This window comes from Pyrus communis, chromosome 12 (genome assembly GCF_963583255.1).
Source record: "Pyrus communis chromosome 12, drPyrComm1.1, whole genome shotgun sequence".
Taxonomy (NCBI): domain Eukaryota; kingdom Viridiplantae; phylum Streptophyta; class Magnoliopsida; order Rosales; family Rosaceae; genus Pyrus; species Pyrus communis.
The window spans coordinates 13,058,437-13,084,714 of NC_084814.1; the positions used below are offsets into that span (position 1 = coordinate 13,058,437).

General features: G+C 38.4%; 4 protein-coding genes and 1 pseudogene across 6 annotated transcripts; 3 read left to right on the forward strand and 2 right to left on the reverse strand.

Annotated features, from left to right (window-relative positions):
- Positions 1-150: 150 nt before the first annotated feature.
- Positions 151-2,070, forward strand: LOC137710023 (subtilisin-like protease 3). The gene has a single exon (XM_068448987.1). The coding sequence runs from the start codon at positions 151-153 to the stop codon at positions 2,068-2,070; it is 1,920 nt and encodes a 639-aa protein (XP_068305088.1).
- A 3,371-nt stretch (positions 2,071-5,441) lies between these two features.
- LOC137709687 (subtilisin-like protease 3) lies at positions 5,442-7,751 on the forward strand. Its single transcript, XM_068448673.1, has one exon. The coding sequence runs from the start codon at positions 5,442-5,444 to the stop codon at positions 7,704-7,706; it is 2,265 nt and encodes a 754-aa protein (XP_068304774.1). The 3' UTR covers positions 7,707-7,751.
- Positions 7,752-12,354: 4,603 nt separating this feature from the next.
- Positions 12,355-15,346, forward strand: LOC137711126 (subtilisin-like protease 4; annotated as a pseudogene).
- Positions 15,347-15,480: 134 nt separating this feature from the next.
- On the reverse strand, positions 15,481-17,516 carry LOC137711127 (uncharacterized). Its single transcript, XM_068450333.1, has 3 exons — positions 17,128-17,516; positions 16,544-16,659; positions 15,481-16,260 (listed from the first exon to the last, which is right to left on the reverse strand). Exons 1-3 carry the CDS (start codon positions 17,239-17,241, stop codon positions 15,777-15,779), a joined length of 714 nt encoding a protein of 237 aa, XP_068306434.1. The 5' UTR covers positions 17,242-17,516; the 3' UTR covers positions 15,481-15,776.
- A 1,400-nt stretch (positions 17,517-18,916) lies between these two features.
- Positions 18,917-26,237, reverse strand: LOC137710742 (uncharacterized). Of its 3 annotated transcripts, none has more exons than XM_068449854.1 (11): positions 26,176-26,237; positions 24,185-24,287; positions 23,263-23,316; positions 21,877-22,106; positions 21,544-21,795; positions 21,363-21,439; positions 21,085-21,272; positions 20,914-20,963; positions 20,270-20,314; positions 19,412-19,461; positions 18,917-19,315 (listed from the first exon to the last, which is right to left on the reverse strand). In XM_068449854.1, the coding sequence occupies exons 2-11, from the start codon at positions 24,273-24,275 to the stop codon at positions 19,237-19,239; spliced, it is 1,116 nt and encodes a 371-aa protein (XP_068305955.1). In that variant the 5' UTR covers positions 24,276-24,287; positions 26,176-26,237; the 3' UTR covers positions 18,917-19,236. The 3 variants fall into 3 exon arrangements, with proteins under 3 accessions (XP_068305955.1, XP_068305954.1, XP_068305956.1); XM_068449853.1 differs by having other exon boundaries at positions 20,258-20,314; XM_068449855.1 differs by lacking the exon at positions 23,263-23,316 and having other exon boundaries at positions 20,258-20,314.
- Positions 26,238-26,278: the final 41 nt, after the last annotated feature.

Consider the following 26,278-nt stretch of genomic DNA (forward strand, 5'->3'; position numbering starts at 1 on the left):
ACACAAAACTCCAGATTGTGACTACTCACCCGTCGAAATTACAAGAAACGCCGGCCAATGTTCCTTCAAATTTCAACTATATATAGCTGCTTGAAATGGTTGACTGACATCAACAACTTGCACTCCAAGTTCTTCTCTTGTCCATTAAAGATGGAGAACATAAAGGGTACAGGGTTGCATGTTTTATATTTTCTTGGTTTAACTTTCATGTTTTATTCATCACTAGCAGTTGCACAAGAGAAGCAAAACCACCTCCAAACTTATATTGTTTTTGTTGAAAAGCCTGTATCCCAGAAGTTTTTCGCACTATCTATTGAAGATTTGGAGATTTGGTACCAGTCATTTTTGCCCAAAACTCGTGCAGACTCAAACCAGCTGATGAACCAAAGACTGACTCATGCATACCATAACGTGGCCATGGGGTTTGCAGCAAAATTGACTCCTGAGGAACTAGAGGCGATGGAAAAGAAGGAAGGGTTTGTGTCGGCTCATCCAGAGAGAAGGCTGCCTTTGCTTACTACTCATAGCCCTGACTTCTTGGGTTTACACCAAGGATCAGGAATTTGGCAACAAACAAACTATGGTGAAGGCATCATAATTGGAGTTTTGGATACAGGGATCCCACAAGATCATCCCTCATTTAGCGACGAAGGAGTAACTCCTCCTCCGGCTAGATGGAAAGGCAAATGCGAGTTCAATGGGACGACGTGCAATAACAAGGTTATTGGTGCAAGAAATTTCATTGGCGCAGGCAAAGGCAAACCTGATCCAGAACCTCCAATTGACACAGATGGCCATGGAAGCCACACGTCTAGCACAGCTGCAGGAAATTTTGTACAAGGCGCAAGCGTGTTTGGAGAGGCCAATGGCACAGCTACTGGCATGGCTCCTCATGCTCACTTGGCTATGTATAAAGTCTGCGAATTTGACTGTGCGGAAGGTGACGTTTTGGCTGCAATGGATGCTGCTGTTGAGGATGGAGTGGATGTGCTCTCCCTCTCGCTTGGCGGCCCCTCAATTCCTTTCTATGAGGATGTGATTGCAATTGCTGCATTCGGAGCAACTCAAAAGGGAATTTTTGTTAGCTGTGCAGCTGGAAACTCTGGTCCTGAACCTGGTTCTTTGTCAAATGAGGCCCCCTGGATTCTTACAGTTGGAGCAAGCACAACTGACAGAATTTTAAACATAAACCCAAATCCTACAGCAACAATCTTGTATAATGGCAAAGGAGACCCACTCGCTCCCAAGGTAGCATCCTTTTCATCAAGAGGACCAAACACTGCAAGCCCTGGAATTCTGAAACCTGACATCATTGGACCCGGTGTTGACATCCTAGCAGCATGGCCCGAATCAGTGGACAATGCCACACTTCCTAATCCTAAGGCAACATTTAACATAATTTCGGGTACCTCAATGTCAACTCCTCACCTAAGTGGAATTGCAGCCTTGCTCAAGAGCTCACACCCTGATTGGTCACCAGCTGCAATTAAATCTGCCATCATGACAACCGCAAATGTTCTAAATCTTGCTGGCAAGCCCATTGTTGATGAATGGAATAGGACTGCGGGCATCTTTGCAATTGGTGCAGGACATGTTAACCCTTCGAAAGCAAATGATCCGGGGCTCATCTATGACCTACAACCAGAGGACTACATTCCTTACTTGTGTGGCTTGAATTACACCGAAAAACAGATAAGGACCATCACGCAACAAACAGTGAACTGCTCTCAAGTCGGCGCCATAGAAGAAACACAGCTGAATTATCCATCGTTTTCTATCATAGTAGATCCGGATAAAATGCAGACCAAGTCTGTGCTTTACACAAGGACTGTGAGGAATGTTGGCCCGGCTAATTCAGTTTACAACTCAGATCTTTTAGTACCAAATAATACGATCATGAGCGTGACTCCTCAGGTGCTTACATTCACAGAGCTTAACCAGACGATTACCTACCAGGTGGAATTTACTGCACTTGACAAGGCTAATACCCAGACACAAGGATATTTGAGATGGTTTTCTGCAAGTCATAATGTAACAAGTCCAATATCCGTGGTTATTGCCTCTAGGTAAAATTTGAATTTGATGTAGATAATTGTGTGTTCTCTACATATTTATTTATGAATTAATAATAATGAAGACAATAAAATCAAGGGTATTCACAACCTTGCTCCTGAATTTAGCTCTGAGTTTAGCTGACGCTTTTATGGTACTTGCCCGTCTAGACACATAGTACCTCGTTCGAAACATTATGTACAGATGGTATGAATTGCCTAAACAAGAATTCTTGAAAAGCGACCAACTAGAGCAATTACTCTCAACAATATCAAAAGATTTCCATTAATGAAATATGTCGGATGAAGTGGTTATTGCTCTAATACCAACCACAACTCATGGGCTTAACTGAATAGCTAAATGAACTAGAGCATTTGGAGGGCTCATAATCTTTAATCAAATTTTTTTTCCTAATTAGAATGGTTAAATATTATAAAATCTAATGTAGTACATGTAAGTAATACAACGTATAACCATACAATAATACTACTGAAGCTATACAAAAACAGATCCAAACTTCAAATTGACGATGAACTAGAAAGCGCTATCTCATCCCCGCGAGAACTTGCCTGCAACAGGACCAGTGAAGATTAAGGATAATTGGCATCCTTAATTTTGATTATTCCTTAAACATGCATTTCAATGTGTTTGTTGGGCAATAATCCACTCAACATATGTAGAACGTTGCTGTGCACTTAATTTTGATTATTCCTTATAAATGCATTTCGATGTGTTTGTTGGGCATTAATCCACTTAACATATGTAGGACGTTGCAGTGCACCCTCGCATGAAGGAAGTCTTTAACATTGGCACTCAAAAATCCTACGACAAGCACATAAGAAATAGTCTAGTGGGAATTAATCCACTCATGGAGGTTATAACTAGGTTTTAGTCTAGTGATATTTCTCTTCTTACTATTGGAAGAAGTTCTAAATTCAAATTCCCCATTCCCCTTTATTAAATTAAAGACTCATTACCCTTGATAAATTGAGCAGTCATGATAATTTTAAAAATTCCACACAAACAAAACAAAATCTCAATATTTTCCAAAGAAATCGAAAAGGTAACGAACACTATAATACTTGTTGTGCACACAAAAATTTGACGGAAAGTAGAGGTATTTTGAGGAGTTTGACAAAGAAAACTTTCTTGTAGATTTCGTATGACCAGTCGAGGATAGGTGTCTCAATAAAACCTCATTAGGTAGCAAAAATTATGTGGGAAAAATGCCCTAATCTAAGGGAAAAATAGTACACTAAGGTCAAGTAAGTACACCTCTAGATACTCCCTCTGAGTTTGACATAAATAGTACACTAAGGTCAAGTAAGTACACCTCTAGATACTCCCTCTGAGTTTGACATAACTTCAAAATAAGAACTACAAGCATTGCAAGCGAGATAGTTACGCAAACCAATTCCTCGAACAAGCTTCTAGAAAGTAAACTTCGGCAGTGACTTGATGAGGAGTTTGGCAAGGTTGTCTTGGGTTGAGATTTGCTTGACTTCAATCTCTGATACTCATGCTAATGTAATGTAGACGCAATATGCTTGGCGTTGACTTCTTGGATGTATCATATTGTGGTATGGATACATGCGGCATTATCTTCATAGATTGTCGTTAATTGAGACTCAAAGATTGATGATAACCGCAAGTGCCTCAAATATTCATCATCATTTGTCAATCATGGAGTCATCCTTGCCATCAAAATGTTTTAACGCAAGCCTTAGGTCCACTGTCTGATTTCTTCTTGCCATCGTAGAACCCTTGAATGAAGCTCTCGATAATAAATATTATAATTATGACTCTCCTCTACTGGATCTTGCTCTTTGAAGTATCTAACAATAGACAAAATTTAGCAAATTAGAGAATAACAAGAAACACTAGATTCATACTAGTTCAGCAAAACGTTTGCCTACATCCAGTTGTGATTTCTCTTGGTAGAGAAATAATTGCTTCTTTGATTAATGATAGAATATACAGTACTTTGGCAAACCCTAAAAGTAATCCCTTTTCTCCCTCTCGGCTGTCTTTGGCTATTCTCACTTTTTTCTTGCCTTGCAACACCCTATTTATAAGTATAGGTGAGGCTTATGATAAAAATTTATGTGAGGCTTTGCTTGCCTTGCCACTAAACTTTATTGAGTGACACTATAATCCAATCAAAATGTGACATGTGGCAAGTCTTAAATATTATCTTTTATCATTCTTTTTATATATAAAACTCTCATAATTATTTGTAAAAAAAAAAAAAACTCGCATAATTATTTTTCTACTAATTAATATACACCATAAAATTAATTTAATCATTCATTTTGCCCTTGATCTCCTCTGTCTCCTCAATCTTCCCAAATTTTCTCTACCATCTTCTTCCCCACTCTGTGCCTTACCTTCCTTCGTAAGAATATGGGAACAAAATTAAACCATCTTCTCCATCTATCATGGAATGAAAATAATAATAATAATAATAATGAGTAGAAAAAATAATTATAAAATAATTATAAACATTTTAAATATAAAAAAATGATATAAGATAATATTTAAGGCTTGCCACATGACAAATTTTTATTGAATTGCAGTGCCACTCAACAAAATCCACTGGCAAGGAAAGCTCCACATAAATTTTTCTCATGGTTTACACGTCTACTTTCTAATTAAGTTTTATATTCCAATTAGATTTCTAGGATTCCTAATCTAAATTATACAAGGAAACTTAATTCTTTCCTAAATCTTTGAGGACAAGAACCTATGGACCTTTAGTTTTCCAAATACAATCCTAAACAAAATAGGACACTAACAGTGACGGGCCAAATTCCTAACATTATTGAAAAAGAAATATTAATGAGGCCACATTTGGTTGACCACATGTGAGCCACTTCTTTAACTGAAGTATGACACACATGTTACAGTAGACATTAACTTTATTACAAAAGTGGTTTGCATATGATCTACTAAATTTGGTCACCCTAACATCATTCATTGAAAATATTTTGTTTGTCTATTTACTTGATTGCATGGCAATGATGATGGTATGACTGGTGCATGACTCTAAAAATAAAGTTCGACTGTAATATTTTAGGCCGTCCCAGTCAATAGGCTCCATATTAGGCCTGACATTCATTTTATAAGATTTCAGTATAACATAAGGCTTATCGACTGCTTCGGTATAAACGAATAAATTAGCGAGCATTACTAAGTCTGGTTTTAACTCCGAAACACCGACTCCAAAACTCCAGCTCCCCAGCAGCTAGCGTTTGGCTTCTCTTCAATTTTCTGTACAAGAAATGCAGGCACATTCCAGCTCGATCCATTGTTATCTACAATATATAGTTGCTCCTGCACGGTAGACTAACACAAAACACTCGCACTTCGGAGTAGTTCTTCATCGAAACATGGAGAACAGAAAGCGTCTAGTGCTGCTGCAGATTGCATGTCTGCTCGGCTTAATTTTCCTGTTTTGTTTATCGGTAGCAGCAGCTGCTGATACTCAAACTTACCTTGTTTGGGTGAAAAAGCCAGTCCAAGGTAAGTTTTTTTCAAAATCTCATCAAGATTTGGAGAGTTGGTACCAGACATTTTTGCCCGAAACAGTTGCAGACTCCAACGAGGTGACGAAGCCACGAATGGTTCATACATACCGCAATGTGGCCACAGGATTTGCAGCAAAACTGACCGCAGAGGAAGTAAGAGCGATGGAGAACAAAGAAGGGTTTGTGTCTGCTCGTCCAGAGAGGATTCTGCCTTTGCACACTACTCACAGTCCTAACTTCTTGGGATTGCAGCAAGGATTGGGAGCCTGGAAAGGAGCAAACTACGGTGCAGGTGTGATCATTGGAGTGTTGGATACTGGGATTGGACCTGATCATCCTTCGTTTAGCGACGAAGGAGTACCACCTCCTCCAGCTAAATGGAAAGGCAAGTGCGACTTCAATGGACCAGTGTGCAATAACAAGCTTATCGGTGCACGAAACTTCCAAAGCGGACAATCTACTGGAGGCCCTCCAGTTGACGATGAAGGCCATGGCACCCACACATCCAGCACAGCTGCAGGAAATTTTGTGAAAGGTGCCAATGCGTTTGGAATGGCCAATGGCACAGCAGTTGGTATGGCACCTTATGCTCATGTCGCAATGTACAAGGTCTGTGGTGAGGCGGGTTGTTCTGATGCAGACATTTTAGCTGCTATGGATACTGCTGTTGAAGATGGCGTTGACGTCCTCTCGCTCTCACTTGGTGGTGCTTCATTTCCCTTCTATGATGATGCAATTGCAGTCGGTGCATTCACAGCAATTCAAAAGGGAATTTTTGTCAGCTGTGCAGCAGGAAATTCTGGTCCTGACTACGAGTCTTTATCCAATGAGGCCCCATGGATACTCACAGTTGGAGCAAGCACCATTGACAGAAGCATAAGAGCAACAGCGCTCCTTGGAAATCACGGAGAATTTGATGGCGTATCTTTGAACCAGCCTAAAGATTTTAATTCAACATTGTTGCCTCTTGTTTATCCAGGTGCAAACGGCGACCAGTCATTATCTTTATGTGCTCCAGGGTCCCTTGGAAATGTTGAAGGGAAAATAGTGTTGTGCGAGGGAGAAAGAGGAAGAGTTGCCAAAGGGGAAGAAGTGAAAAGAGCTGGTGGTGCTGCCATGATTTTGGCGAACCTAGAGGATGGTGGCTACACCGTCTTAGCTGACGCTCATGTTCTTCCTGCGACACATGTGAGTTATGCTGCCGGGTTGATGATCAAAGCCTACATAAACTCAACTGCAACACCTCAAGCCACAATCTTGTTCAAAGGCACTGTCATTGGAGATCCTCTAGCTCCCCAAGTTGCTTTCTTTTCATCAAGGGGACCAAGCATTGCAAGCCCTGGAATTTTGAAGCCTGACATCATTGGACCTGGTGTTAGCATCCTAGCGGCATGGCCCGTTTCTGTGGACAATGCCACACTTCCCAATCCTAAGGCAACATTTAACATGGTTTCAGGTACTTCGATGTCATGCCCTCACTTAAGTGGCATTGCAGCCTTGCTCAAGAGTTCCCACCCAGACTGGTCACCGGCTGCCATTAAGTCTGCAATCATGACAACGGCAGAAGTAAATAACCTTGGAGGACAGCCCATAGTTGATGAAACACTTCAACCAGCAGACATCTTTGCCACTGGTGCAGGCCATGTTAACCCTTCAAACGCAATTGACCCGGGGCTCATCTATGACATAAATCCAGCGGAGTACATTCCTTATATGTGCGGTTTGAATTACACAAACGAACAGATACAGGTTGTCACCCAACAAACAGTGAACTGCTCGGAAGTGGGAACCATCCCAGAAGCACAGCTAAACTATCCTTCATTTTCTATTATAATAGGGTCATCTGATGAGTCTAAGTCTCAGGACTATACAAGGACGGTGAAGAATGTTGGGCCGGCTAGCTCAACTTACAAGCTGGATCTTAATGTGCCACATAAAATGGGCATGAGTGTGAATCCTGAGGTGCTAACATTCACAGAGGTTAACCAGGAGATTACATTCAGTGTGGAGTTTATTGCGGAAGACTGGGCTGGGAAGGATGGTGTACTGTTTGATCGGGGGTATCTGAGATGGATTTCTGATAAGCACTCTGTTACTAGCCCCATCTCTGTGATCTTTGACACATAGGAAAAGATATCACAAGAATGCAGAGAACGATAGAAGGAATTGAACCCAAAAAATAAGTGCTACTCCAGCGGTGCCATTTTAGTCATTCAAGATTTGATGTTTAATTTACAAACCCTTTGTATCATTGCTTACATACTGTTTGAGCAATAATTGAAATTGATAAAGGAAGTAAATGGACTCGCAGATTGCTTGCAGTTGTATCAGCTGACGGACAAGAGTTCTTCGGTGTTTTTTTTCCCGGATAGAACTAATAATTTAGCAGCATTAACCAATATACAAATTTGGGGATCGCTTAGCATAATGATAAAAAAATAAAAAATAAAAATTAAGGCGCTTCAAGTAAAGTCTTCAAAGTTTTACATAGTACATACCTCTAGCGTGTGCAGAGAAGCCAACCGAGCAACTGATCCGGTCACTTGGATAATTGTGTTTCAGAAGCTGTTCTTCCTCAATTTAGAAATATAGCAACTCGAGGCCAGCTCCAAAACCTGCTTGAGCAATGCTCCTTGAACCCCCTTCAAGAAATTCTGAATGCGCCCTCTAGAGGCTAGAAGTTTAGAAGTTGAAAATAATGGACTAAAAATCTGTGACATCCTTCCTGAATCCTGATGAGTACGTCAATCACTTATGTGATTTGAATCTTACAGACAGTGAGATAGGCATGACCACACAGCAGAGCACACAGTACTCGAGTCCAAAAGGCATACCAGCAGCACGTCGTCTATCATTCGTTTTCTGTTACGTTTGGTCCGAGTCCTCAAGACATTTACAAGAACTGACCCCTGCTTTCTCACTTTACTACGTTAGGGTTGTTCCGCCACAAGGAGTTGACATCTGTGTAGAGCCCACTGCAGTTGCATTCACGGAGACAAAGCAAACAACAACGTTCTCTGTGGCATTTACTTGAACAGGTGACAGTACTTGGGATGCAAGAAACATACAGTGGGCACAACACATGGTGCCGCATCCTCGTAGGGATCATGTATTTACTGAATGGGACCCCTATAATCTGGAGCAGAAAATGAGAGAAATAGTAAAATATATAAGAAGTCCTATATGGTAAATACACGATCCCTACGATGGTATTATTCCTATTTTGTTGTTGCCACACGGGATCCCTACTAAGAACTCCCAATTATATATAGCATATGTAAAATATGTTTTATTATGATCTAACTATTTTGTGAATGCAACACGAGTTCCTAACATTGAGACTACTATAAAATCACAAAGTGTAGTATTGTACACTATGGAAAATTCCCATCTGCATAATTCCAAGTAATAGTTGGCAATTTGTGTAAGAATATATACAAAATACGTACATAAATGTATAATAAAATACCCTGGGCCCTGGCTCAAAGAAAATGATCAAGGTCTGTGAATGCTGTCAACTTCAATATTTTGAAAGGTGAGGTTTCATGGATAACCTGTCTAGGAAAAAACCTTCACCTCACAAGATCTAAATAATTTTAATAAATATATATATATAGGGAATTGTTATTAGCACTCCAAAAATCTCATTCTACACTCCAAACTTTTTATATTAGGAAAGAAAAATACACTTGTGAGGAGTGTAAAATGAGATTTTTGAAGTGCCAATAACACTTCCCTATATATATATGTTTATAAAACAAATGTTAATTGTCATTTAAAAGTGTACAAGTCACAAACAAGTTTAACTCTCAAAACCAAATTTAACCAAGCAATCAAATTAATCAACAATTTTGCTCAAAATAATAATAATAATAATCAACAATCAAACAAATAGAGTCATACATCCCGTTTGGTGGGTTGGATGAGATAGGTTGTGATCAATTAAATACACTTGAGTCCTGTTCGTTGTTTGTTATGTCAAATTGTGAGAAGAACAGTACTAGACATGATTGGTTATGAATCCACAATAAAGCCGGTTATTTAACCTATCCTTATACATGGGTTACAAGTCATGTCTTACAAGTCCCTGCTAACTCAATCACATCCAACTCACCAAACGAAGCCCTAGAATCTTAAGTGTCTATTTATATGCAAGGATTGAAATATCGGTCGATACACCGATATATCGATATTTTCAACTGTCGATACCAATACTGGGGGGGGTAAGGCCATATCTTCCCCTATATCGACGATATATCCCTCGATAAGTGTGATATCTTCGATATTTTGCCGATATTCTCGATATTTCCCGATACCTATAACAAAACCCAAAAAAATTCAAAAGTTTTGAAGCAAATTGAAACCCAAAAGATTTTTTGGAGGTATGTGGGCAGTGATTAGATATGTGTGAAGGCTTTTGGCAATATCCAATTCAAAAGATTTTTTGGAGTATCCATTAATTATTACTATAAAGAATCTATGCACAATGAATTGAGGGAACATACGTGTCTTATCTAAAGAGAAAGAAATACACAAATCCATATATTAAATTTCTGGTCAAATATATCTTTAATACCCGCAAGAAAATGATGCACATGTGTCTGAAAATGACTACATAGACCTTCGTGACATTGCAAGGCAACCATCTGATGATGATAATAATCCAATTCAACAATGGATTATGACAGCTCACTTGGATGATGAACAAGGCAACCATGATGCCGTTATAACACAACATTCTGCCCAAGAAGGAGTTGATGTTGATAGAGTCATATCCGAAGATGTTAGGAGTGGACATACTTCATCATTTGAAAGGGATGTGTTTGGCACTCGGCAAGGTCAAAGACGTCCCTTGAGAGACAATGCCAGTACTAGTAGAAAGGAAAGTTCATCTAATTCGTCAGATAATGATGGAGGAAGTAATGCTAGATCAGGAGGTAATGAAGAAGGAAGACAATATATCCCATTTACTATCGAGGCTGATTTTACTCATGCCACCCAAGATGAGGATTATGGATGCAAAGAAGCTGGACCAGGCATTGGCGCAATTGGGAAGCAATGCTCAGGGAAAAGAAGCCAACCAATCAATCCATCTGAAGATGACATGGCGATCAGTTTTTGATCTATAAGCATAGGAACTAGACCTAGTACTAAGTCAAATGAATCTTATGATGGCTATGGGTATGTCATCTCTGATTATAGTGGAACTAGTTATGGAGCTCAAGATGATGAAACATACTATGAACCTACTAGTTAGGTTAATCCTAACTATCCCATGTATGGGAGGACAATATGGAGCTCAAGAGAGACATATGTGCACCATGTTCAAACATGGCTTACAAACTGCTCGGGTTACATGACTTGGTATGACTATTGTATGAATCTAGATGGTTGTTCCTCATTGTTTGAACCTCATAGGAGCTCTTCGTTTATGTAGTTGGACACTTATCTAAATTGTAATCTAATGTTTAAACAAACTATGGATTTATGCATGGTTTATTCATTCTAATAAACATTTTATTAGAAAACTTTTCGTTACCACGCATTACATACCACTTATATTTCATCATATGTATATCTTATTATTAGTAAATTTTGAGTTTTATTTGTTCAATACATTCATTGATAATGTACATAACATCTTTGAAAGTTTTAGACCAAAATTATGTGTTTCAATGTCTATATTTGTCATTTTTGTTGATTTTTTCCCGATACCTAAAACGATAACGATATATCCCTTGAAATATCAGTAAATTGAAGGCCCGATATTATCTGCACGACTGATATTTTAATCCTTGTTTATATGTATATGAGAGTAAAATTTGAGTGGGATATGTAGTCTTAAAAAAGAGAAATGAGAATAATATAATGTTCTTTTTAAGAAAAGAATCATATAAAGTTAGAATACAATAAAAACAAAAAGATGTTTATCATTTTTATTTCGTGGGTTGTCATGAATGTCCAGAAAAAAATGCTTATCTATTCTAAAAAAATAATAAAAACAAAAACAAAAACAAAAAGATACTTATTTATCTATTTTGTATATGAGGAAAAAATAATATAAAAAAAAAATAGGAATAGAAAAAGATGGTGGAGTAATAAATGTCAGTGGAATAGATCGGTTTAAGTTTTAAAGAGAAAAAAGTATAAAAAACAAAAATAAAAAAACGAAAACCCTCACAAGTGGCCCTTTACCACAATGGTGGAAAGGTGTTGAGCCCTTGCATGACGGCATGAGTCCAAACCCTGTCAGTAGCTAATATAACATCTAATCTAACAAAATCAATCGTTTAACCAAAAAAAAAAAAAAAAAAAAAAAGCCCCTCGGCTTCTTCATCTTCTTAGCTGACCACCCTAGCTCTGCAACTTCATCTTTTTCTCTCAGCATCCCAACTCTGCAACTCAAAAATTATGAATTATGCAACTTAAAAAAGAAAAAAGGACGCTAATAGGCGTGCCTCGACCACATCTAAACGAGTTTTTGCCTCCTCCCGATGGGCAGAGGTGATTTCATGATCGCCCCTGCCTCCATGGCTGTCTAAGCGCACCCCATTTTAAAACACTGGTCAACTTTTATGTCAAACCAACATATGGTACCAGCAATGTACATTTTTTAAATTACAATCAGAGTGAACCAAGCCCTTTGACCAGCTAATCCAGACAACACTGAAATTACAGTAACTTTGAGGATGCAGAGAAACCAGTAATTCATCAAGAAATGACTTTGAATGCAATGCATTTGGCATGTCTAATATCTATGAGATTGATGCTAGTGACAAAATATAACAAAACAGAAAAAGACAGCAACGTCTAAGAACCGTCCAGTTCACAACATAAAAGGTAAGGAAAAATGGACTCATTCAGTCAATCCTTGAACTGGTCAGACATGCAGTAGTAGCATAGAACTAAACAAGCTTGGCAAGATATGCAAACAAAGCATTACCACTTGAAGTAAAAATAAAACCTGCACAGATCCGTGTTGCCACCTTGGGGAAAAGTAGAATCACTAAATAAAGTTCTCCAAATAAAGTTCTCCGTGGGACAGAAGACAATAATAAGGCAAGAATAGGAAAAAGTTTACAGGGACCCAAACCATAAAGCTCCAACAGATATATTGCTAAGCTTCTGTGAAAATGCCGGCCAATTCTTCGCTTCCATCAACCATATATGATGCTTTCCTGAGACTATCAACTCATAACAGAAACACAGGCATCTTCTACTGTCCTTACGACTTCATTCAGTAGAGATTTGTTCACCATGGCTGTCCCTTTCTTACTCTCATTTTCATGCTTAGTTTTTGTTATGTTACCGCTCGGAAAAATGAGCTCTCACCAGCAACCACTAAACCAAGCAATTTACAAACCAGAGGGCAGATTTTCACTCAAACAGAAGACCTGAAGAGCTGGCATTAATCTTTTCTGCCCGTTACTACAGCAAGCGCAGATGAAACAGCACGCATGCCTACTCGTACCAAGAAGTGATTAGTGGTTTTGCTGCTAGACTAACTCAGGACGAAGTAAAAGCAATGCACCAGATGGATGGCTTTGTGGCAGCACATCCTAAAAGAGTAGTTCATCGGAAAACTACACACACCCAACTTCTTGGGGCTGCACCAACAAACCGGAATATGGAAGGATTCAAATTTTGGGAAGGGAGTGATCATTGGAGTGCTGGATGGTGGAATTGAGCCCATCCATCCTTCATGTAGTGGTGCAGGAATTCCACCTCCACCCACTAAATGGAAAGGGAGGTGTGACTTTAACGTATCAGACTGCAACAACAAATTAATTGGTGCAAGGACTTTCAATATTGCAGCTGAGGCCCTGAAAGGAGAGAAGCCTGAGGCACCGATTGATATAGACGGACATGGGACACACACAGCAAGCATAGCTTCTGGTGCTTTTGGGCAGAATGCTGATGTTCTAGGGCATGCCAAATGTGGGATTGCACCTCATGCCTACCTAGCAATGTACAAGGGGTGCTTCGGAGGCTAATATACTAGCTGCACCTGCAGGAACTGTTCAGGATGGTGTTGACATGATCTCAATCTCCCTTGGTGAAGATTCAGTTCCATTTTTTGCGGCAGCAATGCAATCAGCTCATTTGCAGCAATCCAAAAAGGAATATTTGTAAGTTGTGCAGCTGGAAATTCTGGCCCATACAGCACAATATCTAATGAAACCCCCTGGATCCTAACAGTTGGAGCAAGCACCATAGACAGGCATATTGTAGCCATAACAAAGCTTGGAAATGAAGAAGTATTTGATGGTGATCTCCCATTGAGCCAAGAGATTTCCCTTCAACATTAATGCCTCTTATTTATGCTGGATAAATGGTAATGATTCTGCACTGTGCGCTCAAGGATACCTGAAAGGTCTCCTTGTTAAAGGCAAGGTAGTTGTGTGAGCAAGGGGGAGGAATAGGAAGAATTGCTAAGGGAGAGGAGGTGAAAAACGCTGGAGGGCTGCCATGATTCTTTTGAATGAAGAAACTGATGGTGTGAGTACTTCAGCTGATGTTCATGTTCTTCCCGCAACAGATGTGAGCGCAACATCAGCAGCAACAATCTTATTCAGAGGAACTGTAGTCGGAGACTCATCTACTCCGGCTGTTGCTTCCCTCTCTTCAAGAGGCCCTAACCTAGCAAACCCAGGTATTCTGAAACCAGACTTTATTGGACCAGATGTGAGCATTCTTGCTGCATGGCCATTCCCTGTTGACAATACCACAAACTCAAAAGTCAATTCAACATAATTTCTGGAACTTTAATGTCATGTCCGCATCTCAGTTGAATTGCTGCTTTGCTTAAGAGCTCTCACCCTTACTGGTCACCAGCTGCCATTAAATCTGCTATAATGACTTCTGCTTACCTTCTAAATTTGGAAGGCAAACCTATTCTCGATGAAACATTTAAGCCTGCAGATGTTTTAGCCACCGGTGCTGGCCATGTCAATCCATCAAAGGCAAATGATCCAGGATTAGTTTATGATATTCAACCAGATGATTATATCCCTTATCTTTGTGGCTTGGGCTACAAAGATGATGAAGTATCATTGCGCACAGACAAATACAGTGCTCAAAGGTATCGAGCATACCTGAAGGAGAGCTGAACTATCCTTCATTTTCTGTCACATTGGGACCATCTCAGACATTCACGAGAACTCTTACAAATGTTGGTGAGGCATATTCATCTTAAGCAGTCAAGCTTAATGCACCAGAAGGAGTATATGTGAGTGTCAAGCCCAAAAACACTTAACTTTGCAAAAGTGAACCAGAAGATGTCAGTTCCCAGTGACATTCATCCGTACTGGTTCAAAAGGCAAAGCTGGTGAATTCACTCAAGGATTTCTAGCATGGGTATGGGTTTCTGCTAAATATCTTGGTAGGAGTCCGGTTTCTATTAAATTACAGTGACCATTGGATGCATATCGTACAGTGGTCACATGGTGACTTCTTGTGTTATCAAACTTTATGGAGTTGTGTGTGATCAAACATTTATATACCGACTCATTTCCTTATGTTTCCTTCAGTAACATGGCAACATTTTAAAGCAGATGACTACTGAGAGAATTTAAGTCTAGGACAGAGATGGAGAAATCTTGGATCTGCTACTAGTCGAAAAAACAATTAAAAAAGTAATATAGTAATAGAGTTAACAATAATAAACAGGATGTTGAAAGAGACAAAAGCTGCAAAAATAGATGCCAAAGAAAAAAAGGTAAAGAATAATCGCAAAACCCAGTGCGCTGTCTCACATCTAACTTGGGTTTTATGTTAGTTTTTCAGTAAAACAGTGCTGATAGAAATCTAATTACTAATTTAACTTCCACTGGGATGACTCTCCTTACCTAGATGTTGAACACTGTCAGCAAAGAATACATATAGGAAATGAGAAGAATCCTTGCTCAAGAATGATAAACATTAGATTTCCTGTTAACTCACACATCAAGTCATCAGGTCTACATCTAAGGAAGCTAATACTTTTGAATACACTAAATACCCAGGAGCCAGATGCCCACATGCAATACAATGTCAACAGTATCGCATTCTATCAAGGGAATTGCAGAGAAACTTTCCCATTGTAGGGACTCAAAATAAGATTCATTAAGCAGTTACCATAGATTGATCCTCGACTGCATTGTCTCTGAATTTGATGTTTAAATGGTAACGGTAAAAACTGAAATGCATGAAAACTCATCAACCAAAACCAGGAGGCACATCAGGGTCCTCATCACTACCATCACATGCCTGCTTGTGCTCCACATCTGTAGAAATGCCAGGTTCCAATCTGTTATCAACAGAATCCATCCTATCTTGTAACTGGTGTGAACTTCCCTTCCATTCTTCAATGGCTCCTTTAACATGAGGTAGAGGTAGTTGTAACGCATCATTATCATTTTTCTGATAATTGCCAGAAAAACAAAATCCCTGTGGTATTTTTGGCTCATTGTCAGACAACTTATCATCAATTTCATTGGCGGCAGCAACAACTAAGCCATTACTGTCAACTTCGTTTTGAACTGGAACATCACGAGTGGAGGGTTCACCCTCAGCTTCCCCATTTGGGTTAGTCAATTTATTGTAGACGGATTGAACAGTTTCTGCTATTTCACTTTTCATGCCATCACTTGATCTGATTATACCCCACAACCCATCAGATATGTGGCTCATTACTTGGTCCCTAGCAATTGGAAGCACACCAAAGGAAAAAATCCAGCATTATCAGCTCCCACATAACTTTACATTTCTAATCCTCTGACGGTAACCATTCAAAGAGAGATTGAATAAAGTTTGTAACTACCGCTTAGAAGTCCCGAAGGCTAAATATCACCCTTATTTAATCATTTAATTGTAAAATGCTATTAGTATTTTAACAAAGAGATACAAAACCACCACCACATAAACCTACACAGTCACCAGTCGCATTTTAATCATCAAGAGAAGGCGAAAAATTAGTTACGTACCCAACCTCCTGATAAATGTCATCGGAAAGCTGTCTGGGTTTCATATTCTCAGCACCTTCACGATTAAGCACGGCGGATTGCTTCACAATAGAAGCAATATTTTCTCGCAATTCTTCCTGCGATTAATTGCCCCTCTTTCAGAAATCCCACTCATAAATTTTGTTCAAATTTTCAAAACTTACAAATAAATAATTTCCAACCGTCCAAACATACTTTCAATCTACTCCAATCCAATCCAAAAGTCCAAACATTGGCTAAATTAAAAATCAAATCGAATATTATTGAGTAAAATACAAGGTTCCCATAATAATTCAATGAATTTAATTAGAAAATTCAGTGGAAATTAGTTTAAAAAAAAAGAACCAAATCAGTAGAAAAAGGCTTGATTTTTACAATTATTAACAAGCATTTTAGACAAATCTGTTTTCCAGCATTCCCAGCAACAGCAGCCCTAATCATAAGAATTTAGATACAAACAAATACAGAAAGTAGAGAATAATCATAAGAATTTAGAAACAAACAAATACAGAAACTAGCGAAATTCGTTACCCTAAGAAAGATGAGAGAGAGAGAAGGGTACGGACATTGTTTTTTAGCTTGAGGATGATGCTGCGGCGGAGCCTGTCGAAGTCTCCGTCGTCCTTGAGCTTGGCGATCACCTCCTCTTTGCTGACCTTGTGGTCGTGCGAGCACTCCATTGGATTTTTGCTTTGCTTCTTTGCATCCAAAACCCTTTTACTTATTTGCCGCCACAACTTATAGCCTTAAGAAAAAGTACTTGTTGTAAATTTATTTTACAATTAAGGACAAACCTCATTAAAATAATTTTTCATTGCTCGATAATTTGCAAGTTTATTTGCATGGATTATGTCCATAATTGCTAAAGAAATGTTCATAGGTAAAGTTTTTTAACCCCTCAAAGAATTACTCTGATCGAAAGCTAAGTAAATTACACTATGTACTAATTTTGTGCAAGTAGCAATTATCTTTAAAAATTTGACAAAATAGTCCTTAAAGTCGTGGATAGTTACATTTTCCCCCTATCACTATGATATGTAGTTAAATTTGACAATACATTGGGATTACTAGTGTGGATTTGTAACTTTAGGTATCGTTTGGTATGCAGATGGGACGGGACGGAACGGAATGGGACGGGACGGGACGGGACAAGACGGAACGGAACGGAGCGGGAGCAAAGATGCCCTCAGATGGAAACAAGGAGGAAGAAGAAGGAGACGGAGAGGTTATAATTTTGTGTTCCACGGATGTGGAACGAGTCGTTCCAGGGGGGGTGAGGTGGAACGAAAATTCACCCAAAACTCGTCCCGTGGAACAGCTCGTTCCACCCGTTTTAGGCGCACCAAACGTGGGACGGAACGCCTTGTTCCACTCTGTTCCGTCCCGTCCCACGTACCAAACGGTACCTTAGGTACCGTTTGGTCAGAAAAAGGAAATTGTACTTTTTTGTTCAGGTACGAAATAAATTATTCTTTTCTTGGCGATCTAATACTTGGTTATTCAAGTATGAAATAACTAGTAATACAGCCCACTCATTTCTTGATTCTTTATATGCAAGTAAGCATACATGTTAGAAATGAGAATGATTAATCCTCATACCTTGCGTACTCATTCGTGTTAAGGGAAAAGGTTCTGGCAGTGGCCAACAGCCTTTTCTTTAGGCCCACTCTCACACGCGTTGTTTTTTCTTAAGACTATAAGGTATTACGGAGAAAAGTTCCAACCTCACTCATTGCAACTTCTTATTGGATGACCCTACAAGTCCAACCATATAACGCCTGTACTAAAGACTCCCCGTATTCACAGTCGTTTTGCCCTTTTTTCAAAGACATACCAAAGTTATATGCACTAAACCATACGCCAGAGGGAGTTTGAGAGGTAAGTGGGGGTTTTTTTTCTTACTGTTCTTGGAACACGAGTTGGTACACCACATATCATATTGTAAGTGTATCAACCCGTATTTTCGGTACACTCTCTCTCCATATGGAGGCGGATACGGCTTTTGAAACCCCATGAGAGGGGGAGATAGAGACCTTTGGCATTCATGCCATTGTGTGTGTTGTGTGTTTAATGACAAACTCTTAAATTTCCCCGTCAGTACGGGATTCTATAGAACCAGCCCAAAAATCGACATAGTTAAGCGTCCCAGTTCTCAAAGCCAAGCCCTTGCCTTGTGCACATAGAAACACTATGAGTAGGCTCGTCGAATCAGAAAACAAGCAATACCACCTGCTTCTCCAAGACAGTTCCTTGAAAACATAGTAAACCCGAGGGCCCGACCAACCCGACAAAAATTTTAACTACAAGAATTTTCTTCTATGTGAAGCACATATAGAATCAGAATACAGGCATCGATGGATAAAAACAATTTTACATCAGAACAAACTAGGCTGATAAATTGGTGACCGTCAAAAACTGCACGGTTGAATGGATAGCATTCATTCATCTAATCTAGGTCAATATGGAGAAGCAATGGTCGGGGCTCAGTTGCCGATTCAATAACTGTACAATTTAGTAACTAGCCCCAAGAACAGTCCCATCTGGGAAAAAAACAGTATACATGTATACAACAGGACACAAGGGTGACTTCACTGGATGTTTTGCCACGATGGAAATGCAAAACTCCGTCAGATGACAAACCTATTATCCGAAAAGACCAAGGGAGGTTGGCTACATCAGTATTGTGATTGCCCGTGGGATGAATGATGAGGCCTTTTCCTTGAGCAGCTGCGGTCGCTTCCATAGCTTGAGTTTCTGCACAGAACGATATATGCCAATGAGCTAGCTACACAAGCATTAACCTGAAACTCAACTTTTAGTTCATTGTTTAAGCATTACAATTGTACTTACGAATCATGTTCCTGCATTCTACTTCTTGATGATTCCTCTGATCTAGAACCCTGCCAAATATGAGTTACTTTAGAGAGACTGCAGTTAAACTGGACAAAAGGACTCGACAGTAAGGTCAAAATTCCGGCACAGGGGAATGTTCTACTGTGTTCGCCCAGATCTGTTTCACGGAAAACAAAGTATCTATATTTTACAACAGGTTGTAATTTAAGTTCAAATATTTTGTCGTTTGAGGTTTTATTTTACGATATTTTATTATGGATTATGGAATTGCCTGTATAAACTAGCATTTACACCAATAAGAGCAGAGAACAAGCATCCATTCTGGCTTGGTAATCTTTTAACCCCTCATTAATTCCACTTTAACTTGCATTAGCCCAAAGCAGCATAATGTTTGACCGATGCCACACAGTCCAGTTGGACCTGGAAAAAGGTGACACCTCAAATGTGCCCCCCACCCCCCCCCCCCCCCCCCCCCAAAACCAAAAAAAATGAAAAACCCATCCCACCCTAGAGGTAAGACAAATATCTTTGATCCCGACACTGTTCATGGCTCCAGGAGTATTGCTCTCTAACCCTCCACACATAAGGTTAATTCCTATGATGAATTGATAGGGTTTCATAGATTTCTAGGTTTCAAATCAAAACATTAAACACATATGGAGCTATTAAATCTACCGGTAACTCCCATGAAAAATTTGCTCTTTAATACGTAAACTTGAAAACAAGAAAACAGAAATATACAACTTTGGCTACGAGAGCTTTTCAAAATCATAAATCGTGAGCTGCATCAACTGGTAATAAATTTTAAATATGCTATACTACAAGTTTAGATAGTATACTGACAGGCAGACATACTTCCTTGCTGCTTCTGCTTTGGGCCTCCAGGTATTCTTCATAAGACTGGGTTAAGAAGAAAAGGAAAATTATCAGAGCGGAAATTTCGTTGCTTAAGAAACAGAATGATTTTATAATATCAGTAATAAGCTTAAAAAGTAACATCAGAAATAAGCTTAAAAAGTAATGTACAATGTGAACTTTCCTTGACAGAGCATTCAGCATGCAAAACAACATCACTCTTACCAAAGATACGGTAAATTAGTTCAGCTTTTCTTGAGAGAGAGAGAGAGAGAGAGCGAGAGAGAGAGAGGGAGAGTAGAAAACATGATTGGGAACTATCAGACAATTTAAACCAAAATAAATCAAGACAAAGTCATGTTGGTTAGATTTTTTACCCTCAACATCTTTCCTAAGATGTTTTACAAAAGCCTTTGACCAAGAAAAAAAAAAGATGATGCAAAAAGCCATAAATTCTAACATATACTACAAGTCTACAACAACGAAGTCATAAGTTTAGATTCAAATTATTTTCAACAAGAGTCATCGATAACCTTTCATGTAGAGCTCTACATCTGCAAGGAAGATTTCAAACAGCCCTTCGGTATAAAATGAAGAAATGTGAAACAAAGAAGATAAGTCGAGAAAAAAATTGGAAATAATACCATTTCCAAAAAATCATCTTCAGTCAGAAGAGCGCTATCTAGACGACTTTCTGCAGACAAACCCCAAACAACAAATTGAGATGACAAATTCCTGTCCACTCGTATATAAGAATGGTATCCATTAATGCAAGATGCAACAAAATGACAGACAAATTTCAGGAAGAATAATACCAGTAGATCTCTGATTTGCTAAATGATATCTATTTGCTTCAGCCTGCTGCTGGTAAAGAAACGAAGGATACATCATGGGTGTCTGGGACCACAATAGATGCATGGGACCCACATTATACTCTTCCTCCCCTAATGAACATGGAGGCTCTATACAAGGCCTTTTTGAAGGAAAATCATCCATGGGAATACTGCTCCACAATAAAATTGAAACTAAACGCTCATGACCAGATTTATAAATAAATAAATGAATGCATCTGCCAGTGTTGAGAAATTATTACCCGTTCGGTAAGCCGTGCACATCATCTGTCCCATCAAGAAGCTCACAAAGAGCTTCTCCAACATCTGGAGACAACTCCTGAAATAAGACAGAATATCAAGTCAACTTTTAGATCATTCTTCCAAGAAGGTAATGCAACAAAAGGAAATCAGAAAGCACTTGATATTAATAATTAAAAAAACCTGGCAGTCTCTGCTAATTTTAACGGGTTTGTACTCATTCAATGGATTCTTGAGATGAAGAGTCTTTTGGAAAGGAAGATCATTTAGCCGCAGCCATTCGACCTTAAAACTGCGGCCCCATGGATTACTTCTACTACTTCCTTGACTCCATACATTGTCTCGTCTCCATCCAACAGAAGACATCATTTGAGCATACCCTTGGAAGGCACCACTCATGTTGACACTGAATATTAAAATTACTTTACCAGAGTTCTGCAACACAACCATATGCTACCCTATAAAGTATCTAGATTGGAAAGGAAAAACACAACATTAAAACATAGACGATCTTACATGAAAGGCTTCTTCCAAAATTGGTTCATTCATGACTTGAGTAGCCCAAATTCCTTTCTCAATTGATAGTTGGATATTTTGATGATTCAAACTCTTAATGATGAAATATCTAGTATCATGCACTGTACTCTTTTTTTGTGAGGTGGAATTCCCGACCTGATCACGAGAATGCTCTACTTCTTCTGATTTAGGTGGATCAACCCCCTCATTAACTTTGTGACTTGAACTCTCTGACAACAAAACATCATATTATTCACGCATCAAAGTTAGAAACGAAAACTGAAAATGCCTATCTAACTAATTGGAAAATGTCATTTTTTGGTTAGAATGATGATATTTGGAGACTAAAATTAAACTCCTAGAGTTCAGCTAAACCTGATATAACAATTCAAACTACCAACCTATATACTACTACAAGTTCACATCTTCCAAGAACAACATATTACATAACGACGGCAGAATTGTAAACACTATGTGTAGGCAAATACATAAATGAAAATATATCAGTGCCAAACATCTACAAAGAGGTCCAGCATGAAAATCATTAGGTGCAACTTCCAACATCAGGCCATAAACTGGAAATATCCTGAATGCATTAAACACAAACGTATGATTATCCGAGTATATCTACTACACATGCACAAATGTAAAAGTAGTGTACATGCGCAACACATATTTTGTACATTCCACCAAAGAACTTCTAAGGCAACAGTTTCACAACAGAGATCTGAAACTTCAGTTGTAGCTACAAAGCTTGAATCACTTTGCATCCAACACATCGATAATCATATACTTGCTTGTGAGAAAAAATGGGCCAGTTTACAGTTAACGAGATGCAAATGAATAAAGTACTAATCTGATTTTAAAAAGTTCTGAGAAAAGACAGCACTTAACAAGGATTAGGGAAGGCAAAAAAGCACCGAAGTGAGGAATAGCAGATTCAACAATTATAAATCAAACTGCTCTAATGGACTAGCTCTGAAAAGACACCAACCCACAATTATAGCACTTTAATTAATCACTTCTAAACTATAATTGCTTTCCATATCGCCAGTCAACCAAATCCTTATAATCTGCGATCCAAATTTTTTATTTTTTTTATTTATTTTTGTTTGTAAAAACAATCTGCAATTACTTTGATTATGCATGCACTCATCAAAACATTGGTTAGGGCAAAGCATTGTCAACAAAGAGACAAATTTTCAGTAATTACAAATATAAAAGGCATGCTTCAAACTGTTCTTGAACAAAATTCTTCGTTCACAATTTGCAAAGTTCCTGAGATCCAAAGCAAGTGGGGCTTCCACCCACTACATATTTTCCCTAAAGCTTCAATTGGCTTATAAATGAAATAAAATTGCACAAGGAGTTAGTCAATTCTCTCACTACTTGGGTTAACAGCATTAGACACTTCCATTACCACCCCACAACTTGGCAACCCTGTCAAAACAATGAAAACACAAAAACTCTATTACCTATCAGGCAGGAGGAAAGATGCCCGCATTTTCTAGTTTATAGGAAACAAAATTTCATTAAGAAGATATCCAATTTTTTCAACACCAACAATGACTACAGAGCAACAATGAGAACCTCAAGAGAGGAAACTTACCCACTGATGTGAAACTATATAGTATAAAGTATAAACATATAAAACCATCACACTAGAGATTATAACGGTAAAACCATAAACGTTTTACAACAATTCCTAGGCAACACGTGTAGATTCTCTATTCCAAACAGAACTTAGTTACTGTCTTACTGAAGACTTTATTATCATATATGAATGTCCAATGACAGAGAAATGCAAAAGCCAGACATTTACTGCCACCCACCCTAGAGCGATGGAGAACATATGCAATTGAAGTTTGAAATGTTTTTGATACACACTGGGGAACACGTTCAAGTTTGACCCTAGGGTGATCTCCAATCAGAACAGTGGCAAGTTATGGTAAGAAAAATTAATAAAAGAGGGCAATATCAAGTGTCCTACAAAATTTAGGAGGCATAAGACCTCCAAACTGTAATGTCATGATCTATACAAAGAGAAGAACTAAGAGCTTTTCAGTATGCAAAACGAAGATACATGGAAATTTACGCAGGGATAATTTCCATACTCATCATCCATCTCCGACGTAGCATTAGGCCAACAACTACTAATTCAACTAACTCTTTGAACTTGGGTTACGTCCACAATACCAGATACAGTACGCATAGATTAAATTCATTTGAAACAGCTACTCTATATCAAACAAAGTAAATTTTATCAAGTTAAATGATCAAAAAAAGAACGAACTCACACTCTTGTTACCTGGATCATCTGAATTGCCTATGTCTTGTTTCCAGTCAGTAACAGATGAATCGACTACAGATGCATTTTCCTTCGTAGTATCACACGACATATCTGTATCAGCCTAATTTGTCATAAACCAGGTGAAATGTAAGCACAAACTAACTCTATGGCGATCAAATGGTAAGGTCAGATAAAATTCAATGAATAACTTTACTAAAGAAACCAAATAAACTAAATCCTCAATGAATAACTTTACTAAAGAAAAGTGTGAGGCGTGGGCAAGGCCTCCGAGGGATAGCCCGGCCTAGGCGTGAGGTGTGAGGCTCGCCTCACGGGACCTAAATTTTTTAATATATATACCGAGCGTACACATATATTATATTAAAAAAAAAAAGATTATTAACCAATACTCACCCTGAGCACACACATATATTATAAATATATACACACACATATATAGACATATATTATATTATATATATATAAAATAGAGGATGAAAAGCACAATGAGCACACATATAACAATGCATGCAGACAACACACACATCCATTATATAAAAAATAAAAATCAGGAAAAAAGGCAGAGAGATGATAGTGCAAGAAAGAGGTATGAGGCAGTTAAAACCCTACCCAAAATTTGGGTTTGGGAGTTAAAAAAAAAAAAAAAAAAAACATTGAGGCGCGCCTTCCACCTCCTAGGCGGCTCCGGCGAAGCCTTACGCCCACTCCCTCAAAACAGAGACGGCAACCCTCAAGCCCAGCCTCAGAGGGCGCCTAGGTGCGCCCTGAGGCGAGCCTTTTAAAACATTGATCTTAAAAACCATTTCCATAATTCTTATATTCAAACAGGCATCAGAAATTTTTTTTATTCAGCTAACTTCTTCTCACTAAAATAAACAGAGCCTACTGAAAAAAGAATAATTGTCATTCATTCTGAATAGCCAAGAACAACAAATAAGTACAAATAGGCAAGACTAAAGAAAAATATGGTAGAGGGATTTCAACGTGCAATTAAACAAGAAGTCTGCTACTAGTTCTCTGTAGCATAAATAAATAGTGACGTAGCAACCAATAAACCATAAAAATAAAAACCTCATTAGCACTTGCAGCACCTAAAATGCAGCGTGTTTCTTATTTGTACATACTATAAAGGTGTACACTCCACCATAAGACGTTCAAACTGATCAAATACAGGTAGTCCTTAACTATATTTTTAGTATTTCTCATAAACAGAAAAAATTAGCTTGTTTACGGTTTAGATGAGTTCTAAGAACCGATTAAAAGCATAATCTAATCCTCTCAACTATCTATAGATGAGGCATACTCCACAACTTCATATTAAGTGTTTTTCTTCAATAACATTCCAGAAATGAAAAAGACGGCTTCCAACAAAACTCGCATTTCAAACTGTCATTGTCAATTACCGAAACTGAAACCAAACTCTAAAGCACAACCAATAGACGAGGGAAATTCCAACATTTCAGTTTGTACTAACACTAATTTGTATTAGCTCATCAATTTTGTTTACCACTTCCCGCAATTCGAATTAACATCTAACATTCAAATATGTCTATTGAACCCTATTTTAAGACAGCCCAAGCAATGATTCAAAACACTCTCTAAGATCACTAAACCTCAACAATTAGTCAGTTCACAAAACTAAATTAATACAAATTAAATAAATGAAATTAACGTCCAGCACAATTTTTATCTGATCTCGTTCCAATCATACACAGATACATAACATTTGTAAAAAAAAAGATATGGAAAAATCATTCTCTTCATTTAATTCCAACATTTCTCTCAAAAATCAATAAAAACACAAAAAATAAAGATTAACTCAGTTACGGATGAACTCAAACAAAATTACCCCAACCCAATACAAAAGCTCAATGAATTAACTTAAATCAACTTTCCCTCCATTGCGAAACGCACAAAACACGAGCTAACAAGGTCAGAACAGTATACCCATTCAAGCAAAACATCAACAGAAGCAGAAGCACTCATACCTTTTAAGAGAGAGAGGGAGATGAAGAAGTTGGGGGGGAGAGAGTTTTTTTTTTTTTTTTTTTTTGGGGGGGGGTGGGGGGGGGGGGGGGTGGGGTTTGGGGA